Raw genomic sequence first — 26,621 nt, forward strand, 5'->3', positions numbered from 1 at the left:
GGGAATGGAGACTCCCAGGCAGTTTTTATGCAGTCTCGAGGCCTTTCCAGAAATACCTGGCCAGCGGGGTCAATACTATTATTGGAGGATTGTGGAGGTACTGATTGAGTGGAGGTCCTACAGTGCCAAAGTCTCCCAAGTTACAGCTGACAATGCTGTGGGATCCAATGTAGTGCCAGTGATCTAAACCAAACTTTCTTGGAAAAGGCCACAAACTCGTGAACAGTTTTTGCTGGTCACTGAATATAGATTTTTTTTTCACATTTTGAAACATACTGTTCATCTCAAAGCATTCTCAATTTATGCTTTACACTGCATTTATGAGCCTCTATGATCTCTTTGTCCTTCTTTACATTAAGGTATGTGTAAGCATGAGGAATCTATATTGCAATGAAGTAACAATAATATACTTTCTCATCTATTTCTGTGAAGTAGAGCATCATTAGTGGCCAGTTTTAAAAACACTTTCTTTTAAATTCTTTGTTTTTTTTTCTTGACCAGTTTTTGAGGATATTTTCCTCATATGAATTGCTAAAAAAAAAAAAAAAAAAAAAAACTCCTTTAGATTTTGCATGTTTTCTTCAGTGTATTGTTACCATTCTAAGTGTTTAATGATCACTCTTAAATTTTTTTTTTTTTTTGGTTTTTGGGCCACACCCGTTTGATGCTCAGGGGTTACTCCTGGCTATGTGCTCAGAAATCGCCCCTGGCTTGGGGGGACCATATGGGACGCCGGGGGATCGAACCTCGGTCCGTTCCTTGGTAGAGCTTACAAGGCAGACACCTTATCTCTAGCGCCACCTTCCCGGCCCACTCTTAAATTTTTTAATATTTAAAAATAGTGAAGGTTTTTAGCTTTGTGTGTGTTAAGGAATAAAATAAATATATAAATTTTTAATATTTTTCTCTCTGCCCTAATATCTTTATTCTTAAAAGTAACTATTAATATATGCAAATAGGAATGAGCAACATTTAAAGAAAAATATGTGATTTTTATTTCTTTTGGGACCTGGCAATGCTAAGGGGTTACTCCTGCCTCTACTCTCAGAAATCACTCCTGGTGGGCTCAGGGGACTACATAGGATGCCAAGGATTGAATTCAGATTGGCTATGTGCAAGGCAAACCTTCTACCTGCTGTACTGTTGCTCTGGCTCCTGATTGTGTCTGGAGGAAAAGAAAAGACAACATCTAATGCCAAGGATGAATTTTATAAGTTTTTCAAAATATATATTGATTAAAACTTTTTTAAATTGTCTTTCCAGGTAGGAAAAATTAAATATTCATATCACTAGATAAATATGTCTTGCTTAAGTATTCTTAAGAACTTGGCAGTCCAGCAAATGTCTGCTGCTGGTTTTCCATTAATTTAGATTACATCATTCCAGCTCCATTCCAGCGAAGTATTTTGGCTCTGATATTTATAAAAGAACATACTTAGGATTTTCAACTTGTTCTCAGCGTTTCTTTCAAGAATAAAAAAATTTAATCAACACTGCCATGTCTAATCAAAATAATACTAAAACATGATTATGTTTTACACATTACATTTTGCTCATAGAGAGTCCGCCTTAGAACTGCCACTGCCAGTGGAAATAAAGATATGGCGGCTGATGCGCTACCTTTTCATTGTGCTATATAGAGATACATACACCAGCTGTCTTCTCCAACTCTCTTTTTTTTTTTTTTTTTTTTGGTTTTTGGGCCACACCCATTTGACGCTCAGGGGTTACTCCTGGCTATGCGCTCAGAAGTCGCTCCTGGCTTGGGGGACCATATGGGACACCGGGGGATCGAACCGCGGTCCGTCCTAGGCTAGTGCTGGCAAGGCAGACACCTTACCTTTAGCGCCACCACCCGGCCCCTCCAACTCTCTTATTGGAGCCAAGTATTATCTTTCTCTACAGCCTACTGTCCAAAATAGAAATAAATAGATCACACCTCGATGAGTGGCAACTGGCCAATTCATAGGTTCAGACAGCCTTGCTTTCTCTGTCTCAGCACCTCTTTACCCAGGGATAATTTATACAGTGATATATCTGTGAATTCTGGCTTTATTTCTTCTATGTCTCCAGAGAGCTACACAAAATAGTTGCTGAGACCTTGCCTCTGGGGAGGGTGACTGGGAAGGCTAGGTAGTCAGCAGGCATGGATGAAAGACTTCTCACTACTCACACTGGAATTTTGGAAACAGGAATTGCTAACCTATACAAAAACATTTGAGATAGTGAATTGGATTAAGGTATATGCTGCCAGCCTTGCATGTGCCTCAGCCTGCTTCAATCTGCAGCTCTAATGGACCTCCCAAGGATCACTGGGGGTGTACATGGAGAAATGGAAGCACCACTAGAGGGTCCTGGACCATCCTTAGCGCCTGAGTAGCATTGCATCCAAAGGTTCACACTTTAAACCACTGACCCAAATGGCAGTAAATTGATGGGGGAGAGTCCCTGGGCTTGGTGTGGTGGGAGATCACCCAAAAATGAATATTCAGTCATAGTAGCTCTTGTGAATATCATGCTTGCACTAATAATGATTGTGAACCTTTTCTTCTGGTATATGGAGAAAACCCTTCCATAGTCCCCCATCTTGTCATCTGTTCTGTACCATGTTTAGTTGGTAGTGGTGAAAAATTCTAGTAATTCTATTCTTTTGTGTAGTTCCCCTCATTCTGCCAGTATTTTTCAGGTGTTTGTCACTACTAGCATGCATCCTAAAACCATGCAACAAAGATGAAAACCAGCTTTCCCTGTTACAGGGACCAAACACTTGCTGTTTATCTAGCCCCATCCTATTGTCTGCCTCTTGCAACTACTGTCCAGCCTTCTATTCAGAGCCCAAACGTCCATTTGAAGGCCTGTGTACTGTTAAGTCAGGTCATTATGTTCTGAAAGGAGATTACCATGGCAAAAAAAAAAAAAAAGAGCTGTTTCTCTTTGTACAGTAAGTGGAATTTCTGCAATTTAAAATAATTCTCTAAATTATAAAGACAAATTGTATGAAAGGTCAGATTTTACTTCTAAGCCTTAAAATGGTTACAGCTGAGTGGTATGATTATAGGTAATTGGACTCTACTTCTGGATAGTCTTTTCTAGTTATTTTCTAAATGTCAACGTGTCTCAGATTGATAACCAAGAGAGAACATTACTTTTAAAAATATAAATGCTTAGTTGTGCAAGTGAGGACAGTTTTTGGAGCTTGCAGTATAGTACTTTCATATATGTGATTTTTTTATTAGCTAATAAATAATTTTCTTGTCATATTAAGCATTGAATCATTGGATTGACATTCTTAAGAGTCAAAATGGGCCTCAGGGAATTATTTGCATATAATAAGACTTTTGTGTTTTTTTCTTTTCTCTACTTTCCAATTTTGCTTAATGTAGTTTTATGTTGAAATTACCATTCTTAACTACTGCTAACTTATATGGAGTTGCAGGTAAAGCAAACTGCTCTTTCTAATTCTAGATATACTTATTAAAAAGAGAGTTGGCCAAAACTATACTTGGGAACACAGTAAAAATTGGGGGTCTTCAAGGAGAAATAAGAAGGCAGCCTCTAAGTGCTCTTTTTGGGGTACTCCATTTTTCTGCTACTATGACAGAAACTTGGTGTTTCCAAAATGTGGTTTATTTAGTTTACTTTTAATTTTATTTAATTTAGGCACAGTTTACAATGCTTGTCAGAACAGTATTTAGAGCATTAATGTTCCAACTCCAAATCCACCACCACTGTCAGTGTCTAATGACCCAGCATTCCTTCCTTTCTCCCCACGCCACCTCCTCAGCAAATAAGTTTATTAAAAAAAAAAGACTTACAAGGGTGAGTGAGTGCCTTGTATACGGCCAACCCATGTTTGATCCCTGACATCCCATATGGCCCCCTGAGCTTGCCCAGGACTAAAACCTGAGCACTGCCAGATATGACCCCAAAAGAAATAAATTATTATAGTTTGGATCACATGTTTACAATAGCATTGATTCTTTTGACTTTTATATACTTAGTTATTACTTCTATAGCCCTTCCAAAATGTCTAAGATCCTTATGTTTTTCTGTTTGACATTGTTAGTTTTGACATTACTCAAGGGTTAGTCTTGGTTCTACACTCAGGGATCACTCCTGGAGGAGCTCAAGGGGTCATATGGGTGCTGGTGATTAAACCCAGGCCAGCTGCATGCAGGGCAAGATCTTTTTCCACTGATGTTGTCACAAGTCTCCCTACTCAATGTCCTTTGCCTTGTCTTTTGCTTGTCACTCTCTATACCACAACTAAATGAGAATTTCTGGTATTTCTTTCTCCTTTTTTTATTTATTTATTTATTTATTTATTTATTTATTTATTTATTTTTTGTTTTTGGGCCACACCCAGTGGTGCTCAGGGGTTACTCCTGGCTGTCTGCTCAGAAATAGCTCCTGGCAGCACGGGGGACCATATGGGACACCGGGATTCGAACCAACCACCTTTGGTCCTGGATCGGCTGCTTGCAAGGCAAACGCCGCTGTGCTATCTCTCCGGGCCCTCTTTCTCCTTCTGACTGACTTCATTTAACCTCCAAGTTCTATCCAGCTTGTAGATAACTCCATAATTTCATCTTATGGCTGCATTGTGCTCTGTTGTGTGTGCATACCACAGCTTCTTTAACAGTTTGTCCATCATTGGATATTTGAGTGGTTTCCGTATCTTGATGATTGCACTAAGTGTGAAGATAGGCGTATATGTATGTGATATATTTGCATATTATAGAATCTTTTAAACCAAAGTTAGAAACAGGTTTGCTGGGTCACATGGTAGCTCTTGTCTTGTTTGACAATTCTCCACACTGTTTTCTTTAGGGGCTGCACCGAATGAAATTACACCAGCAGTGTGTGTGAGAGTTCCTTTTTTACAATACCCCATCGCCCTGGTTGTTTCCTGTGTTCTTCATGTATGCCATTCTTACTAGTTTCAAATATGTCTCATTGTCATCTGAATTGGGATTTCCCTGATAATTATGATGAACACTTTTTTTAATATCCTTCTTGGCCACTCATATCTCCTCTGTGGAAGTGTCTGTTCATCTTCTCTTATCTTTTTTTATTTTTGTTTTGGGGTCACATCCTGTGGCACTAAGTGGTTACTCCTGGCTCTGTGCTCAGAAGTCGCTCCTGGCAGACTCGGGAGACCATATGAGATGCTGGGATTCGAACCAGGGTTTGTCCTGTGTTGGCTGCATGCAAGGCAAACAGTCTTACAGCTGTGCTATTGCTCCACCCCTTTTTTCCCCCCATTTTAAGGGGTTATTGGTCTCTTTGTTACTGAGCTTTGAGTGCTTTAGGTATCCTTTGTATTCTTTTTTTTTTTTCTTTTTTCTTTTTTGGTTTTTGGGCCACACCCTGTGACGCTCAGGGGTTACTCCTGGCTATGCGCTCAGAAGTTGCTCCTGGCTTCTTGGGGGACCATATGGGACACCGGGGGATCGAACCGCGGTCCGTCCTAGGCTAGCGCAGGCAAGACAGGCACCTTACCTCCAGCGCCACCGCCCGGCCCCATGTATTCTTACTATCTTATACTGCATGGAAATATCTTCCCCCATTCAATAAGGTTTTATTTTGTATTTTAGCTTGAATTTCTGAAAATTGTTCCTTTATTCACCAAAGTTAAAGCATGCTTCAAGACTGGGAAGTGGCTTTATACAGAAGTCCTGGCCTTGATCCCCATCACTGCCTAGTCTTTTGAGCACTAGACTGTTTCTGAAATGCCCCCAAAGCAAAGAAACTGATTTTCTGTTTCCTATTATCTGAAATAATTAATAGGGAAATGAGTAAGTGTTTTCAACTAAGTTTTGGAGGAAGCATCTTTTTATTTAGTGATGCTTCAGACTTTGCACCTAAGGATCACTCCTACCAAGGCTCAGAGGCCATATGGGGTGTTTTAGGGAATCAAATCCAGGTCAGCCGTGTACAATCCAAACACCCTACTCATTGTACTGTTGTTCAAAACATGGAAACCTCTTTTTTGTGCGTTAGTAGGTACTTTAATTTTTATGCATCAAAATTTCAAAAATCAGATACACGTACATATATTCTTTTTTCCTTCTAATTTTTTATGACACTAATTTATAAAGTTACTCATAATACAGTTATTTCAGGTAATAAATGTTCAAACACCAATCCCACCACCGGTGTGACCTTCCCTTTATTAGTGTCCCTAATCTCCCACTCACCATTCTAGCCTCCCCCTTACAGGCACAAACTTATTTCATATCACTTGTTACAACATAAAGGCAAATGAAATGATCAAAACTCAGACCAATACAAAACAATTTGAAATGATTGTTATACTTCTCCATGGTGCAACTGGTCAGTGTCTAAAATTTTACTGGGCTCTGATTGATGTAGTTGAACCGTCTATGTTACTGTTTAGGCTCACAGAGCTTGGTAGATTACTATATAATTTTTTCATTTGATTTCCTGTGATATTACTGAGTTCACACCATTATAAATTATTGAAGGGTGTGTGTGGCCACATGCAACTGTGTATCCCATGATTTACAGATTTAAAACAAATTTTGTGGCTAGGAAGTTTGATAAGATTAAGTTATGGAGTTGGGTCATTTCTGTCAGAGGGTGCAGGGTGTGGCATTGGGCTGTTGTAGTTCATACAAAATGGGGAAATCTCCCCTTTACTGAAAGTACCACAGATGTATCCCCTTGGATATAGCTGCCTGGGAAGTATTAATGGCTATTTTATTCTTTTGGAGTTGAGTGGAGGAGCTGGGCTGTTTTTCTGCCAGGAAGATGGCAATGGTGGATGTGGGTCTTTTCTAATAATGGGGTGGGTTATTTGGATACTTGGCCTAATCCCCTTCTAAAAAGAAAGACCCAGAGTTTTCAATCCTATGAAAACTGAGTCCTATGACCATACCTGAAAGAATTTAGCTGGCCATATTATTTTATTTTAGTCACAGAACTGGACTTTTGGGGCCAAATAGATAGCATGGAGGTAGGGCCTTTGCCTTGGATGCAGAAGGATGGTGGTTCGAATCCTGGCATCCCATATGGTTCCCGGAGCCTGCCAGGAGCTATTTCTAAGCATAGAGTCAGGAGTAATCCCTGAGAATTGGACTTTTCTCTTGGGGACATCTTTATGGAAATGAATTATCTATAGCTGAAATTTATGACTTAAAAATAACTTCAGGAGCCAAAAGTACTGTGAGTATAGTGTATGTCTTGCATGCAGCCAACCCAGTTTCAAGTTCCAGAACCCATATGTTCCCCCTGAGCCCCATCATGAGTGATTTCTGACACCAGGAGTAAGCCTATACACTGCTAGTTATGATCAAAAAACAACAACCCAAAATATAGATTTTTACCCTAAGAAGTTTATCTAATAGTATGAAAATATGAAAAATACATTACAGTTTTAATACGTAAAAGATCATAAATAACTTTGGATTGAATCTCAAAGAAGTTCTGAGAAAGATTGAACAAAGTTTAAGTAGCATTAGGGCACAGGAATCTCATCAACTTGAAGCCTAAAGCTGGATCAATCATTTTCTTAGACAAGTAAATTCCTTGAGAGGAAAAACTGAAACTCTCATATTTGAAAATAAAAATGAACAACAGAGAGGTAGCTACTTTGATATAGAATTTGTTTATTCAGTAATTCTAAACTCTAAAATTAGGGCTGAATTTGAAGATAAAATACTTGGTTGTAATGGGATATAAGTGCTCATTTTGAATTGTACAAGGTGAAAGTAGTTGATAATTTCCTGATGGAAATAAGACAGGAGGTGGGGAACTCTCTGCAAAACTGTAAAGGGAATGTAAATAAATGAGTCCAGATACACAAAGAATAGCATTTGGTGGTAAATGGTAAGAATGTAGAGTCATGATGGCCAGGACTGGGTTGGTTCACATCCTAAAAACTCTCAGCCACCCTTACTAAGTTTCAGTTGTATTTTTCAGGGAGTGGGTTAGTATGTTACTAGGGAATGGGATGATCAGATTCATTTGGGTCATGATGATGCTGATAGCAATGTCAAACATAGATTTTGGTCTCTAACTCTATAAACTGAAGCAGGGAAATGGATTAGCACTTGGATTATTAGTGCAGATGAGCAGTAAACTAAGAAAAGCAAAATGTTTGATAAATCTGCATAAATGTGGAATCTCAAAACAGCAGCCTGAGAGATGGATCTGAGGAGGTTTTACAGAGAAGTTGGCTTTAATCTTGATCTTAAATATGAAAAGATAGATGAAACGTAACAGGAAGAGATTGCAGGATCAGGGAATAGCACGTTGCAAAATTCAAGGCCCCAGTAAATTCCAGGAATGTTCGAGAATCCTCATGGTGGAAGGTAGAGTCAGCCAGCTAACGAACTAAAGAATATCACTGCATTAGTTAAACAGTATTTGAGGTTTCCATGGATTCAGAGATAATCGCAAAAGACCTGACTTGGCGACAGAGAAGTATGGAGGTGAAGAAGAGAAATGAGGTGCAAATCGGAGGTGTCTGGATCAAAAGTATTTTAAAGGTATGATGTTTAATGAGACAGAGTACAGAGCAAGTTTGCAAGAAAAGATAGTTTGTAGACACAGTGTTGTCTATGGAATGTTTGGGAAACTTTTGGAGATTCATGTGTAGACAATAGTAGATTTGGGCCCAGGGATATACATGTGTGAGGCCCTGATTCTGATCCCCAGTACTAAAGAACTGAATAAAACAGATTTGAACTCCTCAGTGGAAAGTGACAAGACTGACACTGCTGAAATAGTTGTTGATATTTTGATGCCACGACTACAATCCAGGTGAAAACAGATCCTGATGAAAACATCTTGCTTTGCATACTGCAGATTGATATGTGACCTTCAGGAAGAGTGGTGTGGGATATTGGTGGTTTTGTATTCCTAATGATATGAGTAGCATTTCTCACAGAGGATCTGATATGGCTTTCTGATACAGCACTTGAAACATTCTTCTGTTAGGGTTACAGTTTATAGCATGATTTAGCTGGGGGCGGGGGTGGCACTGTCTTGAAGTATCAGCAAAAATGGTATGTTATTCAACTGATGGGGTTCAGTGCATATTCCTATACAGCAGGCTCAACTTTTCTGTTTTCTCATTTCAGATTTCATCGTCCGTAGTGAGGTGGAAGAGACTCTTTGGAGCCATAAGACTGGTCATCTTGGGGGGGAAGCCTCACTTCCTGAAAACCTGATGTTGCACTGGGATTTAAATGTGTGTTTCCATTTAACTTGTGGTGAAGGAAGTGTTTGGAATATGTTCCCCACCTGTACAGCCCAAATGAGGCCACAAGCAAAGGGGAGGCTGTAGTGGTCCTTGCTGCCCAATTTGTGTACTGATGGTAAGAGACACCACAATGACACTGATTATTCTTCCTCGGAAGTTTTAATCAGAGAAGACACATCACTGCAGGAGATGGTCGCTGGCTTCCTGTTACCAGAAAGCTGCATTTTCAAGTGTGGGTAAAGAAAACCAGGGAATAGAATATGCTGCACAACAGAAAGGGAATGTGTTTGAAAATCAGAAAGAATAAGAGACGTTTCATTATGTTAATGAGGGAGAGAAGAAATTGAACCATACATGTATTTTTTGAAGTGGGTATTTGGTAATGGAGAACTTAGTAAGAGATTTGGGAACATCATCAACCTATGAGGATTTCTTAAAGACCCAATTGGGGAGGAATGTTATTTTTTTAACCATTTTGTTGGTACAGTATGATACCATTATTTTATGTTGTGCCAGTGAATCCAGTTGCCAGAAATGAGTCTTGCATATTTTTCTGCATCTTTTATCTCAAATACAAGAGGCTTCTAACTTTTAACAAGCATGCTTACCCAATTTTGTTGCATGCTTTAAGTGGCATAGTTGTAAACATTTTATCATTTTTAGATATGTCTTACCTAGAGTACCAAACAGACTTGGAATAAAGTTAGACCTAATGTTACCTTATAAATCTGTGGAAAGATTTAAAATGAGATATTTTTGCCTTTCCCTATTTATCTTCAAAGTCAAAATAATTAAAATTTGTCTAAGAACAATAAGAGCAAACTCATGACATATTTTTTTAAATCTGAACCCAAGTTAAAACTTAAGAGAATGTAAGATTTTAGTGACACAACTACACAGTGTGTTGCTAGCAGTTCTGAGTTGGAATACAAAGGACTACTTATTTTCAGGGCTGCATTATGTTGGACTGCTGCTATTTAAATAAAGTACATGGATTAAAACATACGTGCATACATACATTCATTCATTCATACATACATACATACATACATACATACACACACACCCAAAAACTTAGACTAACACAGAAAAGTTTTACTAAGTTACTAGTGAGGAAAACCTCATCTTCTTTTTCAACAATCCACAGATTGTGTCCATAGATATAGTGATGGCTTTTAATTCAAAGAATTGGTGAGGGGCCAGCAAGGTGGTGCTAGAGGTAAGATGTCTGCCTTGCAAGCACTAGCTAAGGAAGGACCGCGGTTCGATCCACCGGCGTCCCATATGGTCCCCCCAAGCCAGGGGCAATTTCTGAGCGCTTAGCCAGGAGTAACCCCTGAGCATCAAATGGGTGTGGCCCGAAAAAACAAAAAAAAAAAGAATTGGTGAGATTTAATTCACTGAAGGTTTTCCTATGAGCCTACAGTGAGTATTGTTTACATTAATAAACCTTTTATTGGCCAGGGATATGGCTCAGAGGTAGAGTGCTTGCCTTGTATGTATAAAGACCTGATTTCTATCATAGGCACAGAAACTAAAATAAGTGGTAAGAAACCCTTTTTCTCATATTTTCCATGGAATCATAGGCACCAGACTCCTCCCAAATATATATGACCAAATGTAAATACTTCCTTACCTTTCGTTGTTCTTTCATGATTGTGGTGTAGCCTTTTTAAAAACATGAGGTATATAAAGACATAAGGTCTATATAGACATCATTTTATCCTAAGATACTGGGCAAAGATTTTCTGAAATTATCTGATTCATCATGTGAAGGACTGTAGGTTTTAATGTCAGCTGGAAAAAAATGAACCTGGTAAATAAGTTTGAAATCTGCGATTAATTTCTCTTTTAAAAAACCACTTGAATTGGGTGATTTTGTTTAAAAATATAGCCCCAGTTTGCCTATTATAGAAAGTGAGAACTAGTTTATTCTTAAGAAAAATAGCTGGTATTGCTGCAACTCTAGCTGCACTCAACTATATATTTTAATCAGATAAACCTAATTTATTGCACTGTTGCCATTTCATTAGTGAGATGTGACACATTTTTGCTTTGAAATATTTTTCTGCATGCCTGAGTCTTTCTGAAGATTTGTCCAGTGTATATTTATATGGATATGGGTCACAGACCCATATTCTAATTTTTTCCAAAGTCATGCTTTCCTTTTCGATAATATTTTATTATAATTTTAGTTTCTTGGAGGAAAATACCATAGGTGATCATATTTCTTTTAATTTTTCACTTAACAATTTTTACACTCTTTCCATTTATATTAAGGCCTTTAAAAATGATGAATATAAGACATTGTCAACATAAGAATATATCTGTGTTTGGTGGTAAAAGGAACAATATTTTCCATGAGTGGTTTACATGATACTAATGTTTTTTATTCCCTTAGCCCCCATACAAAAAATGAGAACTGGAGCCTTGGTTATATTGAGACCGTTGTACCCTTTGCATGATAATTTAGATTAATGAACTGCTCATACTTTTTCTCCTTACTGATTGACTTGAAGTTTGATGGAGAGTTTAAGAGAGGCTGATAAGCCAGAGACTAACCACAGTTAGTCTAATATTTAAAAACTGAAACCACTAATGATTGCATTAGAATCTGTTGTCATGGGAAGCGGATGAAAGAATGAATTCTAAGCTAACCCATGTGCTAGAGAACAAGACTCAATTCTAGTACAAATTTTAAAAGTCAGAAACACTGCTTATCTACCCCATTCTGCCCAGTCAGGATGTTCTAAACTGTTAGCCCTAAAAGTATACATGGAACTTGCCTGCCACATATAGAGCCCCATCTACTGACTGCCATCAAATGTGCTGAAGTTCCATAAAGAAAGAAAATGTGTGCCTGACTTGGGTTGTAATAACACAAGTCCTAGTTGTACCCTGCTTAAGCAGTGACATTAGACTGGCATAGAGGAAGTGAATAGGTTTTTCTGAGTTTACAAGACATGATTAAGGAGAAAAACAAACTAGTCTCCAGGGAAGGTCTGGGCAAGAAAAAAAAATGTCATGATATTGTCAGATCCAGAATGGCCATTTCATTTTTCTCAAAATGAAGAAATTATTCAGTAACGTAAAGTGAGAAGCACATAAAACAGGAATTATCAACATCCTTAGATTATTATCAACCTAATCAAACCACTCCCCTGATAAGCATTAATGTAGTATAGTCCCACCTGATAATTTCCTGTGTTTGTGAAGTATGTTGCCTTTTTAAAATAGTCAAAATTGTGTGTGCTAATTCCTTAATTATTTAAATGAAATCTATATATTCAGAGAATTATTTGGTGTTTTGACTGGGGGAAAAAGCAGACTTGTCTCTGTCTCTGATTTACTCAGCAAAACAGACTTTCTGATTTTATTTTCATATCCTTTATTTTAGAAAAATGGCTGTATCCACTTATCTTTTGCCAGTGTTAGTAAAAATCAACTGTTAGTAGAAATTTCTGGAATGTCAGTGAAAACCTACCTGCAGCTATTAGAAAAATTGAATATACCCTTCAAAATACCTTAGATACTGAACGAAAATGATAAGCCCTTAAAACCCACTTGATTTTATTCCCTTCAATTAATTCAGTACTGCATTGGCCTTTAAACAAATGTATAGTAGTTTACACTTGAAGAGAAAAATCTGCATTAGCACTGAATATCTTGACAGGAACTATCTTAACATATAACAGACATTGCATTTATATTTGAGTCAGACACAACTTTCAAAGATCATTCCTGACTCAGAGTAGAAAAGGGAAGTCTTCCCTGCCACCACAGTAGTAATTTTTCCACATTTAAATAGTAAAAACTTTATGTTCTTCTTCAAAGATTTTGTTATTTTTAAAGCAATTCCAGTAGCACTTATCACAGTAAGAAATCTCTCTTGGAGTAGGCCATGAAACTATAACAATATTTATAAATATAAAATTTTCTTTTTGCTTAAGCATTCACTAATTCCAGTCACTTTATTGAATCTAATCTTAATTGTCTTGAAACAATAATTAATTTCTTAGTGTCACTAGAATTTGTTGTGTCGAAAGGAACCATTTAAATTCAATTTATTTACAAAATTCTCTTGATCTCTTTATAGAGGCAAAATGGCTAATACTTCACTCGTGAGAATTTTGCACTCTGCTTAGTAGTAGGATATATCACTGTTTTACTTGGCAAAGCAGAAGATTTAGAACTGAAATATGCCCTACACTGGCAAAATTTATCATCAAATTAACAGATGGTTTCTTTCTGATACGTACCACATCCTTAGATATTTTAAAGCCAACTTTCAAAGACCAGTCTGAAGATTGACTTGAGTTTAACAGTAACCAAAGGCCAGTGGGATCAAAAGCAAAATGATTCCAAACCATCATCATATTTAATTTCCATTTCCTTTTTGTTTTGATTTGTTAGGGAAGGAGGGTTGGGCCATATCTGGTAATTCTCAGGAGTTAGTTACTCCTGACTCTGCACCCAAGAATTACTCCTGAAAAATGGAGCTCAGAGGACCACATGGGATGCCAGGGATTGAATCCAGGCCAGCCACACTCAGGGAAGGTGCTGTACTATCTCTCTGACTCTCCATTTTCTTCTTGTAATCATCGAATAATTTTATGCTTTAAAGTAAATGCAAGCTACCATTAGCACTACTAGATAAAACCTAAAACTAAAGACCTGATATAAATTATTTTTAAAGAGTCAGCCCACAATTATCATCCCATTGTATATTCTTTGAGGTGGGGAGAGAGAGAAGAAAGAGAGGGGGAAGTAGAGGAAAGAGAGAGGGGAAAGTGGGGGAGGGAGAGAAGGAGGAGTAGCTCAAAGATACAAATACTAGTCATGTAGGAGGCATGTGTTCAATTTCCAAAAACTGACTCCTGAGCCATTGGCATGGAGTGGCCCCTGAGCACCTCCAAGTTTGGTTCAAAAACAAAACAAAGGAGAGAGAAAACCCTATTTCCCTGGAAAGCTATTGCTCTAAGCAAGGGTCATTTTTAGCTATGCTAGGATTTAACCTAGCTAGTCATTTAGCTTGTCTCACTGCTAGCTCAGATGCACACAGGACCAAAGCACTATTCATCAGTGCTTCCCATTAGGGATGCTATTGGCATTTGGAGCTGTGTGCCACATTGCAAATGTTTCACTTGCCAGACCCAGCTATCTAAATAGCTTCCCCAGCCATAGTGAAAGGCAGAAGTAAAAACCCTCTATGTCCAGATGTCTTCCCAGAAGGATTGTACCTCTTTTGAATGCTCACTGTCCTAATACAGGGGAAGGTGCCTATCAAACATTTTTGCATCTATGTTGCCCTGAATTGTCACTTCCACTTTGTTTTTCAATATTTCTGCTTCCACGTAGCTCTCATATGCCAGTCTTCAAGGAGACTATATCTAGACTGTACATAACACAGATTTTACAGGAAACCTTTTATTTCCTGGCCTCACAGTTTTACTTGAATTATGCTCTTTGTTATTATTCTTTTTTATTTTTGAAAATGGATGTATGGTTTAACCATTAATTTAATTAACAATGCACATAACACAGGGGTAGTGGAAATCACTATTAGACTTAGCTGGGTAGGCTACATCACGTAAATTCCAAAAATTTACCTGTTTTTGCTGTCAAAGACCTATTTAATCCACATGCAAATGCTTGAATCAATCACCTAATGTAAATATACCATTAAATTTACTAAGATTTATGAATATGAGTCATGAAGAAGATGTGGATTAACTATCACAAAGTAAGATGAGTTTTAACAAATTAAGACTTTAAACTATACTAATAATTTATAAATATACTTATTCTGTTCCTCTTTATCATCAAAATTGAATGGTAACTATGTCTTGAAATTATCTGAATTGTGGCTAATCATAAATGGAATTGTTATTAAATACTGAAATTTCACTTTTAAGTCAGAACAACTCAGGAGTTAATGTAGGTGGTTAGATTGTGAACTTCTAGCTGGTGTATAAGAGTTCTCTTAATACCAGTTCTCCTTTGTTTTAAGAATAAATTGGACTTCAGAGATGGTACAGCAGGTAAAACTCTTGCCTTGCATGCAGCCTATCCAGGTTCCATCCCTGGCATCCCTCATGATCCCGATTCTGGCCACAGAACCAGGAGTAAATCATGAACACAATCTGGTATGACCCAGAAACCAAAAAAAATATTTATTTAAACAAAAGAATAAATGGAAGGATGTAAATGGGGCAGAATGCCACTCCACCCTCAGGTCAATTTTCTGACATATTATAATGCCAATATTTGTGCCACTTGCCAATTTGGGGGGCTTTCCTAGACTGTATGATTTTGTTATTATTGTTGAGCCTCCAACAGTGGGGGAAATGCCATTGCAATGCTAGCATTCAAAAACAATCTGAATCTAGGGTCAAACCACTTCCATCACTTAAAATAAAGGCACATATTTTTATTTCTTTCTTTCAGAATATCTCCACTGAGACTTAGAAATGTGCCAATGGGTTCAAAGCATTCTGCACCAATTTAATTTGATGTAGTATCCACTCGTAACACAAACTTGTTACTTAGCTTTCTGTATAACTGATTTTTTAAATGAAAGACGATAGGCATTCTTTTGTTATTTCCAATTTTGGTTAAAGTGATATGAATGGTGAGCTGTGATCTTATCAGACTGACTGAATGATTCCTGGTTTCCAGTGAGTGGTCTAATTCTATCTATTACACAGGTATAATATCTGTGAGTGTAAATAACTGGAACTAAACACTGATTAAAAGGACAGTTTCTCGTTTTTGTTGTTGGTATTCTTAATCTGTACTGTATTATAGTATGTGGGTTTATATCTACAAGTATACACACATATGTATGTGTATTCCACTATTGTAACCTGAAAGAATATGTATTATCTTTTTTATTCTGATTTGTGTTTGTGTTATTTAAAAAGCAAAATTATGCTTTATTTAGTTGTATATTATAGGATACGTTGCTGTGCACAATTCCAAGTGCCTTAGAACATTGTGTAGCTTTCTTAAGTATATATAAATGCATATATGTATAAAATTCGGAAAAGTTACCTCAATAAAATAATTGGGAAATACCCAGACTTAGTTGGTTGCAATTTGTTATTTAAACAGTACCCAATCCCTTAAAAATGTTAAAAAAATTTACTATATAAAGCAGTAATTTATTTCTAATTGTTATTTCATATCTGTCTTTGAAAAATTTGTATGTAAGGACTTGTGATTTCTTTTAATGTCTGTCTAAAAAATGACTGCCTTAGGGGCTGGAGAAATAATCCAGGGGTAAGTCACTTTCCTTACAAACAAACAAACCAGGTTCAATCCTCTATACACCTTGTGTGGTTCTCCTAGTTTTGTCAGGATTGATCCCTGAGTGCAGAACCAGGAATAAAATTTGAGCAATTCTGGGTGTGTTCCCCCTTCTCTGCCAAATATAGAAACTCAGTAATTTTTAACTTGCCTTTTTTTTGACACCCAGGAATACTTGGTATTGGGTTATTGATGTACTAATATATAAAAATTAATCCTGCTAGTATTAATAGCATCAAAAATAAATTTTCTCACTATTTACTAGTTAATATATCAGAAGAAGGAAGATTTGGAAAAATAATTGGTTTATTTTTATAATAGTGGTTACTAATTATAATTTAAGGACTGGAGAAATAGTACAGTTGAAAATGTACTTGCCTTGCATGTGGCCAACCTGGCACCGCATATGGTCCCCCAAGCCCACCAGAAGAAATTTCTGAATGCAGAGCCAAGAGTAAACCCTGAGCACCACTCCTGAGCCTACCTCCTCAAAAAATTAAAAGGAATACTCCCCCTTCACTAGTAAACATTCCCACCACCAATGGCCCCCATCTTTCTCCGCCCCAATCCCCTGCCTGTATTGGAAACAGGCATTCTATTTCCCTCGTTCATTAACATTGTCATGGTAGTTGTTAGTGTAGTTATTTCTCTAACTGCACTCACCACTCTTTGTGGTGAGCTTCATATAGTGAACAGGTCCTTCCGGCCCTCTATTGTCACTTGGCATTATTACAAGAAAACCAACTACAGTCATGTTTGTAATCATGGTTCTTAAAGATATTTTAAAAAACTAAAACAAAACAAAAAAAATACCAAATAAAAAGAAAAAAATAGGAGGAGGGACTGATAGAAAAAGAAAAAAAATACATTGTATTCTCCTTCAACCCTAGAGCAATGGCAACAATATTGGTAATTACCATTATCATAACAAGACATGAGATGAAGACTAGGATTTTAATGCTATTAAAAATTAGAGTGGGGATGAGAAGGAAAGCACATGCAACTGACCCAGGTTCAATCCCTGGCATCACATTTGGTGCCCTGACCCTGCCAGTGGTCATTTCTGAGTGCAGAGTCAGGAGTACCCAGAGCGCTGCCATGTGGCACAAAAACAAAAACAAATTAGCAGTGCATCTTCAAGGTAGGTGTAACAATTTAATAACTACTTTCTATTTTTGCTCACCATCAATCAGATTCTACTTTGAAATAATACTTTCTAAAACCCAATGAAGGCAAGAAAGGATGTTGTTGTTTGTTTTTTGTTTTCATTATACACAACGCTTGGAAGGCAGTGGAGTTCGTTATTCAGTTTAAATCTGTGGGACTTCAGTTCACATCTCTACAGAGTTGCTATTACTGTCACCATCTTTGGGCAACCATATCTTTGCTAAGTTTAGGAATTTAGATCTCTTTGTCCTTTGAAATAGGACACCAATAGTTGAATACATAAAATTAGGAAATACTAAGAACCTAAAGTTTAACTTATTATTAAAATCAAGTACATTTTCTTGTGATTTTAAGGATAAATATGACTAGCATTTATGCTCAGGGTCCTCATACATATAAGTAATTTGTTTTACCACTTGAGCCACATTCAGGTCCCTATTCCTTGAATTTATTCTCAGTTGGGCTAGTTCAAACAATATATGAGAACTCTATATTGGCAAGATTTTCCTCTAATTGATTATGGAAAGTACTGAACAATTTAAATCGAAGGTAATAGTCCTATTTTCCATGGTCATTTTAAAGTTATTACCTATCCTTACGTCAGAACCTGATTATTTCTGAAGTCTTGGTCATTACTTCTCTGAGTCTTCTCCTAACAAACCATTCTTAATCTAGCTACACATTTTCTTTTCTAGACAACACCCTCAACTCTCCACTTTATTCCTAATCAGAAATTTACAGTGAATCTTCTGCCTACTGAGTATTTTCCAAGACTTACTCTAATCCTCCAGAACTGTAGTTCCATTGACCACTGATAAGTTTCCTTTTCTCATTGAGCAAAAATAAATAAAACTCACTGTTTTTCAGATACGTTATTCACTCTTCCAGCATCACAATGTTGCTTAATGCCATTCCCTTCCACTGCAATGGTCTATTTGTTTCAGCCTAACGATTCTTCCATTGGCATCTCCACCTAGTACATTACAATTTCTCTAAAGTGTTAAACAAGCTTCTGCCATTTCCTCATACCCTCACATATCAGATCCTCCACTGATTCTTTCAATCTTACAAGCCCATATCCACTCCTTATGCCTATAATTCAGCTTGCCATTGATTGTACTCTGAAGTGCCACTACCAAGTAATGGACCCTTTGACCCTTCTCAACTCATCATTCTCAGTCCTTTTGTTCCTGATTGACAACCAGTCAGTCCCTCAGAGATTTCCAGTTGGGGCTAACTAAATGGCAAGAACCATGGGGAGGTGAATAAAAATTCACCAAGCTCAGTGAGTGAAACTAACAGTATGGAAGGCTCTCCAGTACCAGCCTGAGGGAGAATGAGTCTTCACCCTAATCAGGATGGCGTCTTTGCAAGTGTTAGTTCCATCTGGTCAAGAACTATGCCTAGGTAGGCTTCCTACCCCAACCTGTTCTCCATCCATGAGGATGGTCCTACTCCCAATAGTCTATGGCTCAGGGAGATTTCCACAGCTTGCTTGCTTGCTGCTTGCTGCTTGCTACTCATTTGTGGTGGAAGTTCCTGGACCTGTTTCATCTCCCCAGTTTGGTGTGAATTATTTCCTACATCAGCTTTGTTTCCAGGCCTGCATTCCCCAACCCTCCCAACCCCGGGATAAGGGTGTGAGGATTTATCTTCACCAACCAACTCTGTAAACTCATAAGAAATTACTTTAATTACACAATGTTTAGGATGTCTAATGAACTTCTTCACCCCCAAAAAATGATTGCACAGGTAAACAGCAATGCGCAGAAAGCATGAGACATGAAATAATAAAATTGCAATTAAAAGTGACAGTAAAGAATATGTCTGATGATACAGAAGAAATGCCAGGAGTTCTGAAGGAAAAAAAAAGTATAACTACAGCTGAAGAAAAAAAAATCAAGTATCTCCAGGATGAGCTGCAAGAAACATCCAGAAAACAGCACATGATAGAAAATGTCTGAAAGGAAAAGAACAGTAAATCAAAGAATTTTGAGGTGAGTTAAGAGGAACAATATAAGGATCATCAGAGCCCCTAAATAAAAAAGGAAGATGAGTTCAATGAAGAACCAATAGTTAATCAAATAGACAACGGATTAAGTTATCCCAAAGTTGACCAGTGCAGGCATCCTTATCAATGAAATCGGAAGGATCCAGAAAAAAATTAAAAACTCCAAGCCACTGGGGCCGGGCGGTGGCACTGGAGGTAAGGTGCCTGCCTTGCCTGCGCTAGCCTAGGACGGACCGCGGTTCGATCCCCCGGCGTCCCATATGGTCCCCCAAGCCAGGAGCGACTTCTGAGTGCATAGCCAGGAGTAACCCCTGAGCGTCAAATGGGTGTGGCCCAAAAAACCAAAAACCAAAAAAAAACAAAAACCTCCAAGCCACATCATACTCTGAATGACAAAAGATAGACTATTGAAAGCAACATGATCAAAAAAGGAGTTTACACAGAGGATCTCCCCTAAGAAGCACAGCAGACCTATCAGATGAGACACTCTGAACCAGAAAAGGAAGAATATAGTAAAAATATAAAAACAACATAAACACTCAATGAAATTAACACTTCACCAAGAAAAAAACTATGAAGCTAGATTATCCTACCTATTTGAAAGAATAATTACCACACAGCAGGGGCCATAAGAGGGTGACTAGAACATAGGGTGGCACGGGGAGGGAGGGAACACTTAGATAATAATGGAGGGAAGTGGACTCTGGTGAAGAATGTAGTGCTGGAATATGATGTGCATGAAACCCTATCAATAATGGTGTTCATAAACTTGGTGCTTAAAGCAGTAATTTTTCAGTATTTTTGTTAATATAAAAATAAACCTCTCCCTTGTTGAATGTATGATGTGCAAATATCTTCTCCCATTCACCAGGATATCTTTTTGTTTTGATGTAGCTTTCTTTCAAAGAGCATGATTTATATTATTTGATGCAAATGAGTAAATAATTTTGTTTACTTTTCCCTCAAATACAATGTTAAGACATGTCAAGGAGCATACAACACCTTTAAACTAAATTTTAGCATTTGAGGTCATATAATCAGATTTTTTAAAGGTTTTAATATTCTGTATGGTATGATAGTGGATTACTTTCATTCTAGTAAATGTAGCTGTCCAATTTTCCCAGTAACATAAATTAGCATCTTTTCTTAATCCATTGTAAAATCTTGGCTTTTTATCATAAATTAGCTATACCTATATTCATGGATTTACATTTGAACTTTTAATTCTGTTTCATAGTCCTATGTATCTGTATTTACTTCAATGTCAAGCTATTTTAATTGCTATAACTTACTTCATAGTAAAGTTTTAAGTTCAGAAGTATATTATATTATACCTCCACTTTTGTTTTCCAAGAGTGTTTTAGCTATTTGAGGACTTTGATAATTCCAACTAATTTCATGACTTTTCTTGATGGGGGTGAGGGAGGAATAGCATTGAGATCTTTAGAGGCACTGCACTGAATTTGTATAACACTTTAACTAACTAATGTAACTGTTTTAATGATGTTACCTCTTCAAATCTAATAACATAATATTTTCCATCCTTTATCTCTCCCATTTGTTTAAGCAATATTTAGAGTATAATCATTTTACTCTCTAAGTACATTTTTACAAGGTATTTAATAGGTTTTTGATGAAATTATAAATTTTAAATTAAAATTATTTTTCAGGATCAGAGAGATAGTACAAAAACTAAGTCACATGTCTTGCATCCATCAGACTTCAGTTCATTTCCTGATGCTATATATGGTCCCCTGAGTACCATCAGAAGTGATTCCTAAGCGCAGATCCAGGAGTAAGCCATTAAGTGCACCATTAAGTGCAGACCAAAACCAAATAAATAAAGTACACTTTATTTTAGACTTAACAAGTCTAAAATTAGTTCTGTAAGTTAAATTGAATATATATACACACCAAGTATTAATACCAAGTTCAATAATCACAAAAATTTATTAACATTATTTTGTCTATAAGTGAATATTTGCATTTACTTCTAAACCTTTATATACTTGTTGAAACATAGAGACACTTTTCAAATCAGATTTTAAAAGCATATAGTCTAAAATTACTGGATTGCTGATTCATCATTTGCTTATGGTCAAAAATATTTTCTTGAGTGAGAATGTATTCTATGGACTTTATACTACTAGAATGAAACTATTTAAATTACAAATATTTGACCCATTTTATTCCCTATAAATTGAGAATATACAAATCTATAGCCTTTAAAAAAGATTAGTTTTAAGGCCAGATTCAGATTCTAATTACAATTCCTTTTTTTTGGGGGGGGGGTCACACCCAGCAGCGCTCAGGGGTTACCACACTCAGAAATCACTCCTGGCAGGCTCGGGGGACCATATGGGATGCCAGGATCTGAACCACCATCCTTCTGCATGCAAAAAACCCTTCCTTACTCCTATATTCATTGCAGCGCTATTTACAATAGCCAGACTCTGGAAACAACCAAGATGCCCTTCAACAGATGAGTGGCTGAAGAAACTGTGGTACATATACACAATGGAATACTATGCAGCCATCAGGAGAGATGAAGTCATGAAATTTTCCAATACATGGATGTACATGGAATCTATTATGCTGAGTGAAGTAAGTCAGAGGGAGAGAGAAAGACGCAGAATGGTTTCACTCATCTATGGGCTTTAAGAAAAATGAAGGACATTTTTAACAATATCTCAGAGACAAGAGAGATGAGGGCTGGTAGGTGCAGCTCAGGACATGCAGCTCATCACATAGAGTGATGAGTGCAGTTGCAGAGATGACTACACTGAAAACTATCATAAAATGTGAATGAATGTGGGAAGTAGAAAGCCTGTCTCGAGTACAGGTGTAGGGGGGTGGGGAGGAGGGAGATCTGGGAAATTGGTGGTGGGAATGTTACACCGGTGAAGGGGGGGTGCTCTTTACATGACTGTAATCATACAACTATAATCATGTTTGTAATCACGGTGTTTAAATAAAGATAAAAAAAAAAAAAAAAAAAAAAAAAAAAAAAAGATTAGTTTTAAGGCCAGATTCAGATTCTAATTACAATTCCTTTTTTTTGGGGGGGGGTCACACCCAGCAGCGCTCAGGGGTTACCACACTCAGAAATCACTCCTGGCAGGCTCGGGGGACCATATGGGATGCCAGGATCTGAACCACCATCCTTCTGCATGCAAGGCAAACACCCTACCTCCATGCTGTCTCACCGACCCCATTTATAGCATTTTGAGTTGGGCCCACACAGCAGTGCTCGGGAATTACTCCTGGTGTGTTCAGGGGACCATACAGGATCCCGGGGATCAAACTAGAGTTGGCCTATCTATTCCATTTTAATAATGCTCAATACTAGACTCTGCATTTTACATATATGAGTGATTTTTATATATATCAGCACCTGAAAAAGTGATTGATACATGTAAATTCATAGTATGTTAGCGATTTGAAAGGATGTACATTGTAATGAATTAAAATGTAACTATCAAGCTACACCTGAATTTGCATTTTGGCTTCCTTGCGTCTATGGCTGTATACCAATAGAATAAAAGTGACTTAACTTAAAAGGGTAATAAGTATACTTCCTAAAATTCTGTATAAGAATTTTATGAGTAAATATTTGCAAAGTATTTTGAACTGTGCAGTTATTATAGAGTCTGTACTATGCTATGCCCTAGGGATGTAAAATTGGCAAGACAAAAATCCTTGCTCTCAATTAAATCAGTTACTAGTCTACTTTTAAAGACAGAAAAAATAATGATTCAACATTTTATAATTATCTTTAAACACTGAGATTACAAACATGATTATAGTTGTATGATTACAGTCATGTAAAGAACACCCCCCTTCACCAGTGCAACATTCCCACCACAAATTTCCCAGATCTCCCTCCTCCCCACCCCCCTACACCTGTACTCGAGACAGGCTTTCTACTTCCCTCATTCATTCACATTGTTATGATAGTTTTCCGTGTAGTCATCTCTCCAACTGCACTCATCACTCTATGTGATGAGCTTCATGTCATGAGCTGCACCTACCAGCCCTCATCTCTCTTGTCTCTGAGATACTGTCAAAAATGTCCTTCATTTTTCTTAAAGCCCATAGATGAGTGAAACCATTCTGCATCTTTCTCTCTCCCTCTGACTTACTTCACTCAGCATAATAGATTCCATGTACATCCATGTATAGGAAAATTTCATGACTTCATCTCTCCTGATGGCTGTATAGTATTCCATTGTGTATATGTACCACAGTTTCTTTAGCCACTCATCTGTTGAAGGGCATCTTGGTTGTTTCCAGAGTCTGGCTATTGTAAATAGCGCTGCAATAAGGAAGGGATTTTTGTATTGTATTTTTGTGTTCCTCGGGTATATTCCTAGGAGTGGTATAGCTGGATCGTATGGAAGCTCAATTTCCAGTTTGTAAAGGAATCTCCATATCGCTTTTCATAAAGTTTGTACTAGACGGCATTCCCACCAGCAGTGAAAAAGAGTTTCTTTCTCTCCACATCCCCGCCAGCACTGCTTGTTTTCCTTTTTTGTGATGTGTGCCAATCTCAGTGGCATGAGGTGGTACCTCATAGTAGTTTTGATTTGCATCTCCCTGACGATTAGTGATGTTGAGCATCTTTTCATGTGCCTTTTGGCCATTTGCCTTTCTTCTTTTTCAAAGTGTCTGTTCATTTCTTCTCCCCATTTTTTGATGGGGTTAGTTGATTTTTCTTGTATAGTTCTGTCAGTACCTTGTAAATTTTGGATATTAGCCCTTTATCTGATGAGTATTGGGTGAATAATTTCTCCCACTCAGTGGGTGGCCTTTGTATTCTGGGCACTATTTCCTTTGAGATGCAGAAGCTTCTCAGCTTAATATAGTCCCATCTGTTTATCTCTGCTTCCACTTGTTTGGAAAGTGCTGTCTCCTCCTTAAAGATGCCTTTAGTCTCAATATCCTGGAGTGTTTCACCTACATGTTGTTCTATATACCTTATAGTTTCCGTTCTGATATCAAGGTCTTTAATCCATTTGGATTTTACCTTTGTACATGGTGTTAGCTGGGGGTCTGAGTTCGCTTTTTTGCAAGTGGCTAACCAGTTGTGCCAACACCACTTGTTGAATAGGCTTTCCTTGCTCCATTTAGTATTTCTTGCTCCTTTATCAAAAACTAGGTGGTTATATGTCTGAGGAACCTTCTCTGAGTACTCAAGCCTATTCCACTGATCTGAGGGTCTGTCTTTATTCCAATACCATGCTGTTTTTATAACTATTGCTTTGTAATATAGCTTAAAATTGGGGAAAGTAATGCCTCCCATATTCCTTTTCCCAAGGAGTGCTTTAGCTATTCGAGGTTGTTTATTGTTCCAGATGAATTTCAGAAGTATTTGATCCACTTCTTTAAAGAATGTCATGGGTATCTTCAGAGGAATCGCGTTAAATCTGTACAATGCTTTTGGAAGTATTGCCATTTTAATTATGTTGATCCTGCCAATCCATGAGCAAGGTATGTGTTTCCATTTCCACGTGTCCTCTCTTATTTCTTGGAGCAGTGTTTTGTAGTTTTCTTTGTATAGATCCTTCACATCCTTAGTCAGGTTGACTCCAAGATATTTGAGTTTGTGTGGCACTAATGTGAATGGGATTGTTCTCTTAATGTCCATTTCTTTCCTATCATTATTAGTGTATAAAGAGGCCATTGATTTTTGTGTGCTAATTTTGTAGCCTGCCACTTTTCTATATGAATCTATTATTTCTAGAAGCTTTTTGGTAGAGTCTTTAGGGTTTTCTAAGTAGAGTATCATGTCATCTGCAAACAGTGAGAGCTTGACTTCTTCCTTTTCTATCTGGATTCCCTTGATATCTTTTTCTTGCCTAATCGCTATAGCAAGTACTTCCAGTATGATGTTGAATAGGAGTGGTGAGAGGACAGCCTTGTCTTGTACCAGAATTTAGAGGGAAGGATTTTAGTTTATCTCCATTGAGGATAATATTTGCCACTGGCTTCTGGTAGATGGCTTTGACTATATTGAGAAAGGTTCCTTTTATTCCTATCTTACTGAGAGTTTTCATCAAGAATGGGTGTTGAACCTTATCAAATGCTTTTTCTGCGTCTATTGATATGACCATGTGATTTTTATTTTTTTGTTGTTTATGTTGTGTATTATATTGATAGATTTACGGATGTTAAACCAGCCTTGCATTCCTGGGATGAAACCTACTTGATCAAAGAGAATGATCTTCTTGATGAAGCACTGGATCCTGTTTGCCAGGATTTTGTTGAGGATCTTTGCATCTGTGTTCATCAGAGATATTGGTCTGTAATTTTCTTTTTTGGCAGCATCTCTATCAGGTTTTGGTATTAAGGTGATGTTGGCTTCATAAAAGCTATTTGGAAGTGTTCCTGTTTTTTCGATTTCATAAAAGAGCCTGGCCAGGATTGGTAGTAGTTCCTCTTGAAAGGTTTGAAAGAATTCAATCGTGAATCCATCAGGGCCTGGGCTTTTGTTTTGGGGCAAATTTTTTGATTACAGTTTTAATTTCCTCAATAGTGATGGGGGTGTTTAGATATGCTACATCTTCTTTATTCAACCGTGAAAGGTTATATGAGTTCAAAAATTTATCTATTTCGTCCAGGTTCTCATTTTTAGTGGCATAGAGTTTCTCAAAGTATTCTCTGAATACCCTTTGAATCTCTGCAGTATCTATAGTGATCTCCCCCTTTTCATTTCTAATAAACATCATAAAGTTTCTCTCTCTCTCTTTTGCTTTGTGAGTTTTGCCAATGGTCTATCAATCTTGTTTATTTTTTTCAAAGAACCAACTTCTGCTTTCGTTGATCTTTCGGATTGTTTTTTGGGTTTCCACTTCGTTGATTTCTGCTCTCAGCTTTGTTATTTCCTTCTGTCTCCCTATTTTTGGG

The 26,621-nt window shown here is 37.4% G+C and overlaps 1 protein-coding gene across 1 annotated transcript in view; it reads left to right on the top strand.

Moving 5' to 3' along the window:
* The window catches only part of PHACTR2 (phosphatase and actin regulator 2), a 135,806-nt gene extending 126,145 nt beyond the window's left edge, over positions 1-9,661 (top strand). The window contains exon 13 of the mRNA XM_049789389.1: positions 9,108-9,661. Within this exon, the coding sequence (XP_049645346.1) occupies positions 9,108-9,123 (16 nt within the window). The 3' untranslated portion in view covers positions 9,124-9,661. The remainder of the gene's footprint in view (positions 1-9,107) is intronic.
* Positions 9,662-26,621: the final 16,960 nt, after the last annotated feature.

The sequence above is a fragment of the Suncus etruscus genome, chromosome 15 (genome assembly GCF_024139225.1).
Source record: "Suncus etruscus isolate mSunEtr1 chromosome 15, mSunEtr1.pri.cur, whole genome shotgun sequence".
NCBI lineage: Eukaryota > Metazoa > Chordata > Mammalia > Eulipotyphla > Soricidae > Suncus > Suncus etruscus.